The 17,539-nt window shown below is 46.0% G+C and overlaps 2 protein-coding genes across 6 annotated transcripts in view; both read right to left on the bottom strand.

Moving 5' to 3' along the window:
* Positions 1 to 1,928, bottom strand: part of PPP3CB (protein phosphatase 3 catalytic subunit beta) — a 61,256-nt gene extending 59,328 nt beyond the window's left edge. For 2 of the 3 annotated variants that reach the window (XM_049789154.1, XM_049789155.1), the window contains exon 1: positions 1,874 to 1,927. The gene's annotated coding sequence lies outside the window, so the exon portion shown is untranslated. Of the gene's footprint in view, positions 1 to 1,873 lie in introns of all 3 variants that reach the window. The other variant, XM_049789153.1, reaches the window with a different exon arrangement.
* Positions 1,929 to 4,830: 2,902 nt separating this feature from the next.
* USP54 (ubiquitin specific peptidase 54) overlaps positions 4,831 to 17,539 on the bottom strand; it is a 98,948-nt gene continuing 86,239 nt past the window's right edge. The window contains exons 20-23 of one of the 3 annotated variants that reach the window (XM_049789082.1): positions 14,928 to 15,046; positions 14,533 to 14,673; positions 9,319 to 9,505; positions 4,831 to 6,371 (exon numbers count right to left, since the gene is read on the bottom strand). In XM_049789082.1, the coding sequence (XP_049645039.1) occupies positions 5,812 to 6,371; positions 9,319 to 9,505; positions 14,533 to 14,673; positions 14,928 to 15,046 (1,007 nt within the window). In that variant the 3' untranslated portion in view covers positions 4,831 to 5,811. The remainder of the gene's footprint in view (positions 6,372 to 9,318; positions 9,506 to 14,532; positions 14,674 to 14,927; positions 15,047 to 17,539) is intronic. The other 2 variants (XM_049789083.1, XM_049789084.1) reach the window with 2 other exon arrangements.

Here is a 17,539-nt window from a genome sequence, read left to right as displayed (position 1 = left end):
TCTGAGCAGACAGCCAGGAGTAACCCCTGAGCATCGCCGGATGTGGCCCAAAAACCAACAACAAAAACAAACATGTTTTACTCACTTTTACTAGTGAGTGCAGTACAAGGAGAACATTATCATTATTACAAAGAGCATAAATCCATTGTTCTTGACTGGTTGCCAGTGTACTTGTGGGGTGAAAGCACCCAGGGAAGTGAAAATACAACATTGCTTACATGTCAGAAAGTGAAGAGGCAGCTCATGGGCTTTCTTGCCAGCCCCACAAAACTCCAGAACTCTAAAACAGGATTAATGCATGAATTACCTTTCTCCTCGGCTAATTAAAACGATTTCTCCAGTCACAAATTCCATCAACTCTAATTTATCAAATTCCAAAGTCTGGCCTAAATGGGCTACTACTTATATTTTTGTTGTTGTTTTATGGGTCATAACCATTGGCGCTCAATGGTTACTCCTGGTTCTATGCTCAGAAATTACTCCTGGGGATCATGAGTTGCCTGGAATCAAACCTGGGTTAACTTCGTGCAAGGCAAAAGTCCTACCCACTACTGTGCTGTTGTTCTGGCCCCATCTACTATGATTTACCTTTAAATCATAAACCTGAATGCCAAAATTACGCTGCTAATACTAAAGGAAGCTAGTTGAAAAAAAAAAAAAACTAAAAAGAGAAAGAAAAAAAGTTTTCAGGGGCCAGCGAGATAGCATGGAAGTAAGGCCTTGCATGCAGAAGGTCGGTGGTTCGAATCCCGGCATCCCATATGGTCCCCCGTGCCTGCCAGGGGTGATTTCTGAGCGTGGAGCCAGGAGTAACCCCTGAGCGCTACAGGGTGTGACCCAAAAACCAAAAACCAAAAAAAAAGTTTTCAGATAAGTTCGATTAGAACATACCTGGTCAGATTTCCAAAACTGGGCTACTTATTCCTACCCAGAGAGAGATTTGAGGAAAGGAAAAGACGATGAATCAAAACAAAAAAAATTTAAAATAAAAGCAGCATCTATCTGTCAAAGGAACCCAAATACTACATACAAAGAAAACTTGACTCGAAAATGACCAGGCCTGCTTTCCAATGTCCCTTTTCCCTCTGCAATGCTGGACGTCGCTGGGGGCGAGGGAGGGGGGGGGGGTCCCCTTCCCGGATAAACCCTTCCAAGTCAGTCCCCCCACTACTTCGCTTGCTGACCTGTTTGGGGGTGGGGTGTCAATATCGGTACATTTTGGGGGGGCCTGCAAAGAAACCAGCAACTTTTCCTCCTGGGGGTTAGATGGGGGGGGGGGGGAACCGAGGCTGCGTGTTTGCAAAAGGAGGGGAGCAACCCTCCTTTTTTGCTCTCTGCTGCAGCCGCGTCGGCAGCCTCCTTGCAGAAAACCTTCCCGTGCGCGAGGCCTTTTTCTTCCCTTTTCTTTTCTGGAGTGTTTCCTCCTCCTCGCAGACAGCCTGCCGTTCCCCCTCCTCGATGGATGGATGGATGGATTGATCTATTGCACGTCAACCCGGCAGTGGGCTCCCGGGTCCTGCCTCCGCCCTGCACCCGGGGTGCTGCACCCGGCTGGCTCCCCCCACCGCTGGCGTGCCCAGCCCGAGGATGCGGAGGGGAGGCCCCGGGGAGCCCCGCTCGGCGCCCCCCAGGCCCCCGCGGGCCGAGGAGGCAGCTGTCGCGGAAAAGGAAAGCCCCCGCGGCCCGGGGAGCGTTGCCGCTGCAAGGCCGCGCGGCGAGCTCGAGCAGCGTTGCCCATGAGAAGCCCCCGGCCCGGTCTGGTCCGGTGCGTTCCGGCTCTGCCCGGCCCAATCCGGCGCAGTCCGGCCGACCCGCGCAGCCGCGCATCCCCCGCCCGCCTCGCACCTCCGGCCGGGCCCCGGCCCTCCCTCACCTTTGACGACGCGGTCGGCGCCCGGCGGGGGCGGCGGCGGCGGCGGCGGCGGGGGCGCGGCCCGGGCCGGCTCGGGGGCCGCCATGCTGGGCCCTGGGGCTCGCGGAGGCGCCGCGAGGCGTCGGGCCGGGCGCGGGGGCGGCGGCTACCACAGCCGAGCGGCGGCGCCGCCGGGAAACATGGCGGCCACTCTGCCCAGTCCCAGGGGCGAGGCCCGGCATGCACCGCGGCCGAGGCGGGGCGGGAGGGGCGGGGCGAGGCGGGGAGGACGGGGCGGGGCCTGCTGCAGGGGCCGTGGCGAAAGAGCCGAGACTTCCGAAAGGCGAGGGGTTGATTGATGGGCGGAGGGGCGGAGCCAGCAAGGGATCGGGTGAAAATGACAGGTGCCCTCGGGGCCGGAGAGAGAGCATAGCTGTAGGGCGTTTGCCTTGCATGCGGAAGAGTGGTGGTTCGAATCCCGGCATCCCAGCTGGTCCCCTGAGCCTGCCAGGAGCGATTTCTGAGTGTAGAGCCAGGAGGAACCCCTGAGTGCTGCCGGGTGTGACCCAAAAACCAAAAAAAAAAAAAAAAAAAGAAAAGGCCGGGTGGAGTCTAGAGGGGGAAATGGAGAGGGGGAGAGGGAGAGCTGACAGATGTTGCAGCGAAGAAGGAGAATGAATGCCTGTCACAGAGCCCTTCTTCAGCGAGCTCAGGGAACCGTGGTTCAAGCCTCAGAATCTCCTATGAGCTGAGAGCAAATGTAGAGCAACTTGAATTTATTACCAGATCTGGGTATCAAAGGGTACCTAGGCAAGGGAGGCATTGTAGATTCTAGAACAAAAGGACTGCTCAAAATGGACTAGGGAATCTGGCCCTTGTGTGGAGTCTGGAATTGTCAAGTGCCTGAAGGCACAAGGTTAGAATGAATGCTGGGAGAGCACACAGGATTAAGAAACAAGGGGACAGGGCCGGAGGGATAGCACAGAGTTAGGGCATTTGCCTTGCACACAGCTAAGCAGCCAATCCAGGATAGACGGTGGACTGTGGTTTGAATCCCAGCATGCCAATGGTCCCCCCACCCCAAGCCTGCCAGGAGCTATTTTTGAGCCCAGAGCCAGGAGGAACCCGAGTGCCGGGTGTAACCTTAAAACGAAATGACAGAAAGAGGGAGGAGAGAGAGAGAGAGAGAGAGAGAGAGAGAGAGAGAGAGAGAGAGAGAGAGAGAGAGAGAGAAAGACACGAGAGAGAGAAAGACGAGAGAGAGAGAGGGAGAGAGAGGGAGAGAGAGGGAGAGAGAGAGGGAGAGAGAGGGAGAGAGAGTGAGAGAGAGAGAGAGAGAGGGAGAGAGAGAGAGAGAGAGAGAGAGAGAGAGAAAGGACTGGCAGGTAAGATAGTCCATGATCGTCAACATTAAATTTGGTCCCCTAGCACCAGCAGGAACAATTCCTGAGCGATTTCTGAACCAAGAGTAACCCCTGAGTACCACTGGGTGTGGCCCAGAAACAAAAAAAAAAAAAAAAAAAAGGAAAGAAAAAAAATGGGTGAAGGAAAAAGGACACTTAGAAACATTGGAATAATTTGTAGAATTTATCTGATTGATTTATTTCAGAAATAGATTTAGAGGAAAGATGAAAGTAACTGGAAATTAGCTTTTTGTTAGTATTTCTGGGCCCTGCACCCTTATACAGAAGGGCACCTTTATATAGGAGCAAAAAATAAAAAATCCCTGATTTTTCAATTTATAATTTCTATAAGAGTGTGGCTCAACAGAAGATCATGAAATCATGGACAATGGGAATTGTGTCTACTAAGATCTATGTGTCTTGATGGCTGAGGATCCAAATAGGATGAGTGAAACATTTCTTCCCAAACTCCTGCTGAATAAAACCTTTGCACAAAAATATGTTCATATTGGATAGTGATAATTTAAGTATGCAGTGGCCCAAGCTCTCAAGGAGTATCTTTGTACCTCTTCTTTTTATCAAGTTCAGTCATCCTGATTAAGAGTGAGAAAACGGGGCCGGAGAGATAGCACAGCAGTAAGGCATTTGCCTTGGATGCAGAAAAACGGTGGTTCAAATCCCGGCATCCCATATGGTCCCTCGAGCCCACCAGGAGTGATTTCTGAGCACTGCCGGGTGTGACCCCAAACCCCTCCCCCCAAAAAAAGAGTGAGGAAATGTCCGCTGAATATTCTATGCAAAGGGAACCCTAACCTTATAGTGTGGGTGAGGGGGTGGGCAGAAGTGGCATTTAAGGCAGAGGTAAAAGGATTTGTCTTTTATGGAAGTGAAATAATTTCACAGGGAGGTAGGAGTGTGGGCTCAAGTGACAGAGCACCCACCTTGCATGTCTGAGCCCTGAATTAGACCTTTAGGACCACATGCTCCCCACTCTAGCATCACCAGATATAACACCATAGCCCTGAGCTGGGAATGGCCCCCACAACAATTAAAATAACAATTCTACAAGGGAAGCAAAGGGCCCAAGTCCCTGTGGGAAAGAGAATAAGGAAGAGAAAGAAGGTACATCATAAATATGTAAGATACAGGGAGGGAAGCAAGAATACATAGATCAGAAATTAGTTTGTAAGGAGTTGAATTTCCAGTCCCCTTAAGAGAAGAGAATGTATATAATATACTGGAAAGTGAAGTAAAATAGACTAACCAACAGTAATAAGGAAAAACCATTACATTACAGGACCCAGCGACTCTGAGTATATATTCTTCAGCTATCTTCCATTCCTTTGGTTCCTCATCTTCATTCACTTAAAGCCATTTGTGTGTATGATGTGCCATGTGCCATCTTAAAAGATATGTGAATAGGAGGGGTGTGTGGGTTAAGGGTCAGGGGTTGGTTTGTACTGTTACTCTCTCTCTGTGAGCCCCAAGCCATTGGGGACTGGCGTTTCTTACTTATCTGGTCCTTCCCACCCTCAATACAAAAGAACGAAAGCATATAAAAAGAAAAACAAGGAATTAAATAGAACTATCTTATAGATTTATTAATGAAAAATAGTTTACAAAAACAGTATGTTTGGTCCTAAAATATTTCAACTGACTCTGGGGGTTTACAATGGCAACTGAGTAAGTGGCAGTGATGGTTTGCTGCTGGGAACAGGAAGGTGAGTTAGAGTGTCTGATCCATCTCTGTGAAAGGGCAAATGTTATATGGGCAGCTCTGCATTCTAAAGTTTAGGAATACAATCCCGGGCAGGAGGGCAGCCCTGAATGATATAATTAGGACTGTGCACACAGAGCTACATGTTCTAAGGATAAGGAATGGGAAGACAAGGTCTGGTGATGGAAGTAGATGGGTATCACATATGATAGGAGCTAGTAATATAATAGGGGTAAGGAGAGAAGGATTTGGGGCAAATGGAGTATAAAGTATCCAGTAATGAAATAATTACACTAAAATCCTAAGGAATAGCTAATGTTAAAAAATATATAGATATAGAACCGGAGAGATAGCACAACAGTAGGGCATTTGCCTTGTACACAACTGACCAGGGACAGAGTTGGGATCGATTTCCGGCATCTCATATGGTCCCCGAGCCTGCCTGGAGCAATTTCTGAGCACAGAGCCAGGAGTAACCCGAGCACTGCCGGGTGTGGACCCAAAAACTAAATATATATGTATATATGTATATGTATATATATATATACACACACACATATAGATTCCTCTTTAGAGAGGCTCAAATGAAATTCTAAGCAGTAGCTGTTTCCTGTTGCTAGCTGCATGGATATTAGAATTTCAAATATTCCCTCTCTGAGAGAGCCAGCTGGGTTGCATTAGTGGTTTTTGGCATACCTAAAAGTTGCCAACTCTCTGCAGAAAAGAAACTACTGTGCCCTGTCAGGGATGCAGGGGTGCAGGATGCCTGCCCATTCTGTGGTCAACTTCTCTCCTGAAAAAGCAAGCAGGTGGGCTTCAGGATAGGAATGGGGTGGCCCTTACCACCTGCTTTGTGGCGAGATGTTGGCCCTGATGTGCTCTCTTTGAGGGGCATCTGCCCGAGCAAACAGAAACTCTTCCCTCACCGTGTCCCAGTGCCTGGGTTGCAGGGCGTAGCTACTCTGCCTCCAATCATCATCAGGAGGCATATCTACTCGCCGAGGGCTGGGAACCTGAGGCCCAGGACTAGGGCCTCCATCCCAACCTGACCAGAGGGGTACCTGGAGACTACCTGATGGTGGCGACACATGATAAACAACAGGAGGGATGGAGGGGGAGTGGAAAAGTTCCCCCCAAGACTGCACAGGAGGAACCTGAAGCCCACGGCGCCTCTCTGGCAGCGTGGCTGTGTGGATGAGCTGAGGCCTTCGGTCCGGAGCCATCAGGAATCTGGCCCCGGGGTGCTGGTTGGTTTCAGGCCAGGGTCTCCGGGCAGCATCTGCTCTGGAACGCTGTGGAAGACTCTGGTAGTTCACAGTCCTTCCTGTGTGCTCGACCCCTTGGGGACCTTCACCCCTGTCACACATAGCCAGAAACTGCTGGACACGCCTCGAAGTTCCTGGGAAGAGAAAGGAAACCCGAAGACTGAGCATCTTTAATAAAACCATTTTCTTTCTCAGAGGACCAATCTGGCCACCCATCCCAATTCACCACACTGACAAAAAAAAAAATCTATAGAAGAAAACATCATTTAAAAATGCCTTTCTACACATCAAAATCAAGTAAATTTCTTACCGCCAACCTGGGCAAATGGGACAGTTTTCCAGATGTTGCCACACCTCACTCTGTTAAAATCTTTCACACACGCACGGCGCACACACACACATACCCATGTGCGCACACACAAACAGCAGCTCTCTAAGACTGCAACTGTCAATTTGCATTATGACCACTGTAACACCAGAGCTATGGCTTTAACATGGCCTCACTGCTCCAAATAAACAGTCTTTGCTTTGATTCTCCTTTATTCTTTGATATTTGCATCTGCTCAAGCTACTTTTTCCACCTATACAACGGGTAATACCTTTCTTAGACATTAATCACTTTCTTTTTTTTTTTCTTTTTTTTCTTTTTTTTGTGGTTTTTGGGTCACACCCGGCAGTGCTCAGGGGTTATTCCTGGCTCCATGCTCAGAAATTGCTCCTGGCAGGCATGGGGGACCATATGGGGCGCCGGGATTCGAACTGATGATCTCCTGCATGAAGGGCAAATGCCTTACCTCCATGCTACCTCTCCGGCCCCTCTTTTTTCTTTTTTTTTTAATTTATTTTATTCTGCTGCTGCTGCCGCCCCAACATTAATCACTTTCTAAAAAAATCTTTCAAACTCACTTATTAAAAAATATTTTCCGAAAAAAAATAGTAAAAAAAAATTTTTTCCAGGCTGGAGCGATAGCACAGCGGTAGGGCGTTTGTTTGCCTTGCATGCAGCTGACCTAGGATGGACCCGAGTTCGATCCCCCGGTCTCCCATATGGTCCCCCAAGTCAGGAGCGATTTCTGAGCACAGAATCCGAGTGTCACTGAGTGTGGCCCAAAAACCAAAAAAAAAAAAAAAAAAAAATCCAGTCTGAGAATAGAGCTCAGTGGGAGAGCACAGCTGTGCCATGAGTGGGTCTGATCCCAGCAACAAAACATTTTAAATTAAAAAATACCTTTGGGGACTGGAGAGATAGCATGGAGGTAAAGCGTTTGCCTTCTATGCAGAAGGTCATTGATTCAAATCCCAGCATCCCATATGGTCCCCTGAGCCTGCCAGGAGCAGTTTCTGAGCATAGAGCCAGGAGTAACTCCTGAGCGAAGCCAGGTGTGAGCAAACAAAACAAAACAAAACAAAACAACAACAAAAAAAAAACCATTGGAGGGGACAAACAGAGAAATAATACAGTGAGCAGGGTGCTTGCCTTGCAAATGGCAGGTCCAGGTTTGATCCCTGGCATCCCATATGGTCCCCGAGCACCACCAGGAATAACCTCTGAGCCATCACCAGGTGTGGCCCAAAAACCAACCAAATAAAAATATACCTTTCAGAACTTAGGTGTATTTTAAGTTCCTCCTTAGTTGGGGAGTTTCCTTCTCTTTCCCTCCTACTTTCTAGTAAAACTTCCTATTTCAAAACAAAACAAAGCAAAACAAAAACCCTTCCATTTTGTATAACTTACCAACATCTGCACTATGCACTTGCATATGAGCATGCAAAAAATATGTCTATTCCGATGATCAAAATTCTAAGATCTGGGGCCAGAGCAGTGGCACAGTGGTAGGGCGTTTGCCTTGCATGCTGCTGACCCAGGACAGACCGCAATTCAATCCCCCCACATCCCATATGGTCCCCCAAGCCAGGAGCAATTTCTGAGGGCATAGCCAGAAGTAACCCCTGAGCGCCAACAGTTGTGGCCCAAAAACCAAAAAAAAAAAGGAAAAAATCTAAGATCTTGGAGTTAAGATTCTCACCACCTTCCATATTCACAGTGGCACATAGAGCACAACAGGCTGCAGTAAAGGCTCAGATGCCCCTGACAATTGCCATGGATAGCTGTCAGGCTCACTGCCTGACTACACAGAGGACCCCCATCTATCTATGTGGATACAGATGGCCCACATATCCACAACATTCCAACTTTGGACACTGTATCAGCAATACCACTCATATTTGCTTCACCACTTGCCATGGGACGTTTCAATTCTGAAATTAAGTCCCTCACCCCAACCTTGGTCTTACTGATATTTTGGGCTGATGAATCTTTGTTCAGGGCAAAGAAATAGCACTGTGAATATGAGGATACTTAGCAGTATTCTAACTTCCATCCACTAAGTGCATCTCCCCTTTCTGTTAGGAACTGCTGTCTTAAGCCAAGGAGTTAGCAGAGGAGGAGGAAAAGGAACAAACTTTGCTGTAGAAGGCAAAGAAAATGAGAAGCACACTCCCAGTGTTGTCTGAGCCTGTATACTGGCAGGAGTATTCAATGTGTTGAGTCCCTGCTTGAACCCCTCCCAGACAATTCCTCAGCTAAGACTCAAGGGACAATAGGAAGGAAAATTGCTGGAAGAACACTTTGTGATTTGGAAGGATCCCAAACACAGCAGAGTAACTCCCATGGTCAGTTTAAGACTTATCATGCTGAAATCATTTATTCTATTGTTTTAGACCATACATGGTAGTGCTCAAGGATCACTCCTGGTGGGACTCAGAGACCATATGTGGTATGGGGGATTGAACCAGATGTAAAGCAAGCACCCTGCCCTCTCTATACCATCTCTCCAGCCTCAATTGTTCATTCTTCTGGGAAGTTAAGAGTCCGGGGTCTTCAGTCTCAACCTCAGTTTAATAACCATGTTGCCCGAGAAGTGACTCGATCCGAATTCATGTTCTTTAAGTAGTAATTCTTCACCAGCATCTCTTTACCACCTACCATATAATAGTCCCACTCACGTAGCGAACTGACTGAACTTTAGGTCCTTCAAAAGGGCCATTTTGGCATATGAGATTAGATTTGGGGGGAGTTACCTGGGGATCTATGGGGCTCCCCTGCCATGCTGGGCCTCAAGACATCTGGGGGCAGGAACTGTGGTTGGGGTGGGTAGAATTGGGGGCCAAGGAGACACACAGGAGGGTCATGAATGACAGGGAGGGAAGAGGAGCTGGAACAACGGTGCCCGGTTTCCAAAGGCTTTTTCCTCGCATTTGATGAATCCTTATAATGAGACAAGACAAAAAAACACAGAGATGAAGATTAACACACAGCAGGATATGGCTGGGTACACATAGTGAGGGAGGCAGGGTGTGAGGCGGGAACCTGAATGCAGGCATGCCCTATTTCACAGAGGGAGTCCATTTATTCCATCGTTCTCTGACCCTCATTTGACCTAGAGACACCAAGCACAGGTTCTCTTCTTAGACTGTCTTCCCAGAGCCCGTCCTTCCTTGCTCTGGCATCTATCTTTAGCAAGTTCCTTAGTGGTGATAGAATTAGAGAAATGGAGATTCAATTTTTGTTACAGAGAATAAATATGAGGGAAATAAAACCTCAGATGGCCACAATGATAAAATATCAGAAACTAAAATCTAGATCCTTAAATATATTGTCAAGAGCTCTTCCCTTGGGTCTCTCTTCAAGCTACTTCATATAATGATATCTACTAATATTCTGTTTTATATTTATACCTCAGTAGTCATTTACTTTTAAGGTGAAATATCAGAAATAGGCCCTTTAATTAATCTGAAATACTAATGTGTCCCAAACTTAAATAACCTTCTTTCAAATCCCTCCACTGTACCATATTTTCCTAAGTTACCTTAACTCAAAGATTGGTGTTGTCTTTTTTATTTATTTATTTTTTTTTTGGTTTTTGGGCCACACCCACACTCCTGGCTATGTGCTCAGAAATCATTCCTGGCTTGGGAGACCATATGGGATGCTGGGGGGTCAAACCACGGTCTGTCCTAGACTAGCAAGGGCAAGGCAGATTGCCACTGCTCTGGCCCCATTCTTGATTTTAAGTTTCTCCCCCATAATTCCATTATTTGCTTTTGCCAAGTGCCATTCTGTAGGTTTCATATTTAATCTCGACTCAGACTTTCCATCTGACCGTCTGAGCAGCCCACAACCTCTTCTGATTCCTCAGCGCCCTCCATTCCCATGCCTTTTACCCAATAACTCTTTGGTTTTCTTTACCTTGTGTTTGGGGCCATATTCAGCAGTGCTTGAGGGCTGCTCTGGTGGTACTTGGGGAATCATGCAGTGCTGGCAAATGAACCCAACACAGCACACGTGCAAAGCAAATAGATGCTGTACCATTGTGCCTTATTCCAGCTCCAATAACTTTCTACCTTTTTTTAGAGGGAAGGGCCAGGTTTGGATCATACCCAGCAGAGCTCAAGGCTTACTCCTAAATTTTGCACTTAAGGATGACTCCTGGGGCTGGAGTGATAGCACAGCGGTAGAGTGTTTGCCTTTCACGCAGATGACCAAGGACAAACCTGGGTTCAATCCCCAGGATCCCATATGGTTCCCCTAGCCTACCAGGAGCGATTTCTGAGCACAGAGTCAGGAATAACCCCTGAGTGCCACTGGGTGTGGCCCAAAAATAAAAAAAAAAGATGACTCCTGGCAGGGCTTAATGACCACATAGGAACCAAATCTGGGTTGACCACATGCAAGGCAAACACACTGTCTGCTACACTAACGGTCTGACCTCCAATGACTTATTGAATATTCCTTAAACACACCAATTTCATTCTACTTTGGGGCCTTTACACTGTCTGCTACCCAGATTGTCCCTCCACGGCCCACATCTCATGATTTCTGATTCATGGTCAGTGAATCAGCTGATCAGCTGAAAAGTCGATCTTCCTCCACTACCTAGGCTAAAAACACCTAAGAATTGACATGATTACCTCTGTACTCCTTGACCCCTTGTTTTAGTGTATTCTTACCATTGTTTGAGATTCTAACCTATTTTATTTATTAAATTCTTTCTCTCTTAGCATAATACTTTTTTTCTCATTTTATCATAACCCATACTTTGCATAGCACTTGGAAAATGAGAAGCATTTGATCAAGACTAATGACTTACATGTCATTATTCCTTTATTCAATTTTTTTTTTTTTTTTTTTTTTTTGCTTTTGCTTTTGGGTCACACCTGGAAATGCTTGGGAGTTACTTCTGGCTCTGTTCTCAGAAATTACACCTGGCAGGGCTCAGGGGACCATATGGGATGCTGAGAATCAAACCAGACTTGGCCCCTATCCTGTTTCTTTTCCTAGCACATAAGCTGATTACAGTGGTGTTCAAATCACCAACCATGGCATGGTCCACCAACGACAGCCTTCACATTGCAGCTGAGGGTAAGTGGCAAGTTCTCTAAGCATGAAACATGGGCAACATTTATTTCCTTCTGGAGAGAAGAAAGTAGCAGCATACACCTCTGGTTCATGTCTATCTAGTCTCTTCCTGAATCTCCAGTTAAGATGCTCCAGAAGAAACCACTTAGACTAAGTGCAGGGCGTTTGCCTTGCACACGCCCAATCCATGTTCGATCCCTGGTATCCCATATGGTGCCCCACACCTGGCAGGAGTAATTTCTGAGTGCAGAGCCAGGAGTAACCCCTGAGCGCTGCTAGGTGTGGCTCAAAAACAAAAACAAAAAAGAAACCACCTAGATCTTCAGGGCTATGTGTTGGCTCTTTATCTCTCTTGCCAATATGCTGGTCTGCTCTTCAGTACAATTTTCAATTATCAAGTTCAAGCTTGGGTCTTGAGGGTCAGTGTTAGAACAATCGCCTGGTATGTGTGAGGCCCTGGGTATAAGTCCCAGTAAAGTCCCAAAACTGTTCACTTACGGGGCCGGAGAGATAGCATGGAGGTGAGATGTTTGCCTTTCATGCAGAAGGACGGTGATTCGAATCCCGACATCCCATATGGTCCCCTGTGCCTGCCAGAGGCGATTTCTGAGCATAGAGCCAGAAGTAACCCCTGAGCACTGCCGGGTGTGACCCAAAAACCAAAAACAAAACAAAAAAACAAAACAAAACAAAAAACAAAACAAAAAAAAACTGTTCACTTACAGTGTTATGTCTCAATCTGAAGGTCTGATCTTTCAGTCTTTATTTATGGGACACACCCAAGATGCTCAGGTGTCCCCAAAACATATCCTGGCTCTACACTCAGAGATTACTTCTGGCAGGGTCAGGGGACCAGGGATTGAACCTGGGTTGGCCACCTACAATGCAAATGTCTTACAGTACTATTATTGCTCTAAGCCTTTGATCTCTCATTCTTAATATATCCAAAACCACACACATATTTCCCCTCAAGTATATAAGTTTCATTAAACGTTCCTGCCAAAATAACAAATAGAGCCAGAGCAAAGGCACAAAGAGGAGGGTGCTTGTTTTGCATGCCGCTGACCCTGGTTCTAGTCTGGTATCCCATATGGTCCCCCAAGTCGACTAGGAGTGATTCCTGTACACCACTGGGTGTAGCCCCAAAATAATCAAACAACAACAAAAATTGAAAAAAAAAAAGCACTCAAAATAACAAAAATTATCCTGATTCTACTCTCCCAATATTCAAGCAGGCAGACACCAAATTTCTTTGATTTTTAACTTCCTAATTAGCTTTCAAATGTGACTTGTTTTTGTTTTTTGAGTCACACCCAGCTTTGCTCAGGGGTTACTCCTGGCTCTGTGCTCAGAAATCACCCTTAGCAGGCACGGGGGACCATATGGGATGCCGGGATTCGAACCACCGTCCTTCTGCATGGAAGGCAAACACCCTACCTCCATGCTATCTCTCCGGCCCCTACATTTTTTTTATTATTTTTTTTTATTGTTTTATCTTTTGAGAGGGCCACACCTGGCAGTGCTCAAGGATTACTCCTAGCCCTGCACTGTTGATCTGGCATCTGACTACTTCTTTCAATTCTCAAAATTTCTGTACCGTGGCTCATTATATTCTTGTTTATGTTCTTTCCAGTCTTACTTGTGAAAAATGCTCTTCATTCTCACCTCATCATACTCTATTCCTGCCACACCAAATGTACTTCTTTTCATTCAGTTAAATACCTGCTTCACATCTCTTTACTGATTACTTTATTTCAATTTCCTTTAGGACCCTAGCTCTGATCCCTCAATCGTCATCCCACTGTCCCTTCTGTTATGTTCCTGTAACATTAAATTCTGTGATATTGCATTAATCACATGTCTCTTATGTCTTCTCATATTGTAAAACCCATGAGAACAAATATCCTAGCAGCTGGCACAACAGGTGAATCAAAGAACCAATGAATCAGCCATGCATTTTGAATTAATGAATAAGGAACCCAAGTCTCAGCTGAAAATAACGACCTGTCATTAATGCACCAAAGACATGAAGACAAATGAAAGACAGAAAAGTAATCTTCTTTTCAAATACAAGAATGGCAAGTGATTTAGTCTGTACAGTGAATCAGAAAAAGACAACAGTCTGCTAGAAGAGAGACTGAGTGAAAGCACAAGAAGGACAGAAATTTCGTTCTCACTGTGTGTCCTTAAGACTTTCCAGTTCTGACCCACAAATTTTTATTGAACTGACCTGGTGAACAAGCTTCAGAATACTAGATCCTGGAATCTGACCTCTATGGTAATAAAAACCCACTGACCTCAGTCAAGTGTGTGAAGTCCTCAAAAGGCAGGAAGGAACACCAAACTCAGTCACTGAGTTTAGCAACTTTTGCTTATTTGGGTGTCCTGATCCCTACATCCAGGTTGAATTGTATGGATTCCATATGAAGAGTTTCAGAGAGGAAAAAAAACCTTAAATCCTTTCCCTCTTCTTACTATTATACATGCTTCATTTAAGCTTGGAAGCACTACTTGACTCCACTCAAACACATACTATGGTAGGGAGAAAAAGGTTAAAAAAAAATACCACATACCATCTCATTTCTTCCTTTGGCTAATGCAAAGGATTCTAACCCTGTTAAGGCTACTAAGGCTCTTCTCATCCTGCAAAAACTTTTACTATACCTCCCAGAACTGAGGGACAAAGGCATTTTCTGAAGCTCCAAGATTTGTGTTGTTCAAATAAGGATTACCATCTTCATATTTTTGCTGAGTATACATGACTCCCCAAAACTAGAACCTTGGCTCTGCTTCCCCTTCCAGCTACTGTCATTTTTTTCTCCTGCAAATGGGAAGAGGGTGGGTGCTCTGAAGACACAGATCCTGATTCTACTTACAAAACTGTGGGAAGAGACTGAGGCCATTTCCCTCTCTGAGACAATGGAGCCACTGAGGCTGCGGGAGATGCGACGGAAGTTTTCTGCACAGTACGAATCGTCTGCCCCACACTCCCTGCTGGGGCCATGGCAAGGTGCAGCCTTCAAATACACAGAGGTAGACACGTGACACCAGACCTTCAGACCTTTGGCTTCCCCACAGACTGTCCCCAGGACTATTGGAGACAGTGAGGCCTGCTAGCATTGACACTCACCTCGAAGACTCGAAGGCAACTCCTCTCACTCCAAAGAAACCCCACATAGACTCTTCCCTTGGAATATTCCCAGTCCCACACTCCCATTTCCCCATGTTGCCTGGCTCCACACTCTTTCCTACTTCTGTGCAAGGCAGCTACCTGAGAAGCAGGCACTTTGCTGGCTTCCTGAAGATGGGGCTCCACTTCAGCTGTCGGGGTCTTTGAGAGACCAAGGCCCGGCGCTGAGTGCAGTCTCCTCCTCACACCATCTGCTGGGCCTGAGGATACAAACAGATATTTGAGTCATTCCTTCTCCTTAGAAATTCTCCTTAGGAATTGCTGAAGTGGTAGGAGAGTCCTTACTTCACAAAGTAACATCCCTGCACCCTTGTTCTTTCAATGGAGCTCCTGGAAGCTCTAATAAGGAGTTGCAGAATTATGGCCAACTTCCAATGTAGCACCAAGATCTCAGGACACTATCGTTGAAGGGCCTCCCCCACAGGGAAGGAACTCTGCTGACAGAGAGAAGTATTCCCAGCTTGCCTCATTTCACCTTTTGGAAACTCTGCCAGTTTTGTTTCTGTCAGGCCTGGGCCGTGAATTACACACACACACACACACACACACACACACACACACACACACACACACACACACACACACACACACACGAAATTGTCTAATAGTCATTCCAGAAGGTCTGAGATGACAAAGGGGACTATTATCTCCAGGCTCATTGAGTAACCATCTATTAAACCTCCACATTTCACCTACTCCCCCCCAAAAAAAGGAATTCCAGGGACTGACAGGTAGTAGTTTAACCAATATTAAAATACCTGTCAGTTTTTGGCACAATATTCTTATTTGGTTTTGGTTTTGGTTTTTGGGTCACACCCAGCAGCGCTCAGGGGTTACTCCTGGCTCTATGCTCAGAAATCGATCTTGGCAGGTTCAGGGGATCATCTGGGATGCCGGGATTCGAACCACCATCCTTCTGCGTCTAAAGCAAATGCCCTACTGCTGTACTATCTCTCCGGACCCAACATATTTATTACTTTTTGCTTATTTACTTGTTTGGTTCAGGGACCATACCTGGCAGTGCTGAACTCAGGAGGTTGTGCCATGCACTGCATTCTTTGAACCATCTCTCCAGTTTCTATTTCTTACTTTGAAAACTATGTCAACCTAACTGCAAAAATACTATGCAATTTAGAATACAGGTCAAGGGCAATGTTTATAACTCTGGCATTTTTGTTTTGTTTTGTTCTGTTTTGCTTTGTTGTTGTTGTTGTTTTTTCATTATTATTTTGGGGGTAACTCCCAGCAATGTTCAAATACCTAGCTTTGCACTCAGGAATTAACTTCTGACAGTGCCCAGGGGATCAAAGTGCAAGGCAAACACCCTCTCTGCTGTATTATGTTCCAGTCCTACATAACTATTTAGCAACTAGAAACCTTTGGAAAAAGTGTGGTCACAAAACACCAGCTGACTTCACTTATATGAAATGTTAAAACAGGCATATCTATAGACACAAAACAGACAAGTAGCAGCCCTGGAGACTGAGGAGATAGTACATTGGGTAAGGCTCTTGCCCTGCATGTGGCAAACCTGGATTTAATCAACCATACTCAAGAGCGATCCCTGAGTGGAAAGTCAAGAGTAAGTCCTGAGCACTTCGAGGTATTGCCCAAAAAACAAACAAGAAAAAAAAAAAAAAGGAAGAAGAAAAGGAATGAGGAGAATAGTAACCGAAAAAACACTAATCTTCCATACTGCCTTGTCCTGTGTACCAAAGGAATCCCCAGTAAATGCTACTACAAATTCTACTGAGTATGTAGATATAAATAACTGATATTTATGTTCAATCTTGTGGTAAATATTTATGTTAAATCTTTTTTTTTGGGGGGGGTTGGGTCACACCTAGAAGTGCTCAGGGGTTACTCCTGCAGGGCTCTATGCTCCGAAATCGCTCCTGGCAGGCTCGGGGGGACCATATGGGATGCCAGGATTCGAACCACCATCCTTCTACATGCAAGGCAAAGGCCTACCTCTGTGCTATCTCTCTGGCCCCATTTATGTTAAATCTTGTTTGTTTTATATTCCTCATGCAAAGATCCTAGGAAAGAAAGAACTTGCTGGTGGGCAACTTGCTGTAATTAAACATGAATAAGCTATATGCACAGACTCTCCCACTATGGAGACAGTCACACTGAACTGAGGATAAAATTCTTCAAGTTCAAATGCACAGTATTATCACTTTAAGAGCTCAAATATAATTCTCTCTCTCTCTCTCTCCCTCCCCCCCCCCCCACATATGGCAGTGCTCCGAGGTTACTTCTGGCTCTGCACTCAGAAATCACTCTTGGCAGGCTCGGGGGGACCATATGGGATGCCAGGATTCGAACCACCATCCTTCTACATGCAAGGCAAAGGCCTACCTCTGTGCTATCTCTCTGGCCCCATTTATGTTAAATCTTGTTTGTTTTATATTCCTCATGCAAAGATCCTAGGAAAGAAAGAACTTGCTGGTGGGCAACTTGCTGTAATTAAACATGAATAAGCTATATGCACAGACTCTCCCACTATGGAGACAGTCACACTGAACTGAGGATAAAATTCTTCAAGTTCAAATGCACAGTATTATCACTTTAAGAGCTCAAATATAATTCTCTCTCTCTCTCTCTCTCCCTCCCCCCCCCCCACATATGGCAGTGCTCCGAGGTTACTTCTGGCTCTGCACTCAGAAATCACTCTTGGCAGGTTCGGGGGA

This window comes from Suncus etruscus, chromosome 15, assembly GCF_024139225.1.
Source record: "Suncus etruscus isolate mSunEtr1 chromosome 15, mSunEtr1.pri.cur, whole genome shotgun sequence".
In the NCBI taxonomy this organism is placed as follows: domain Eukaryota; kingdom Metazoa; phylum Chordata; class Mammalia; order Eulipotyphla; family Soricidae; genus Suncus; species Suncus etruscus.
The sequence above is the reverse complement of the archived record's forward strand: the minus strand, read 5'-3'. Positions and strand labels throughout refer to the sequence as shown.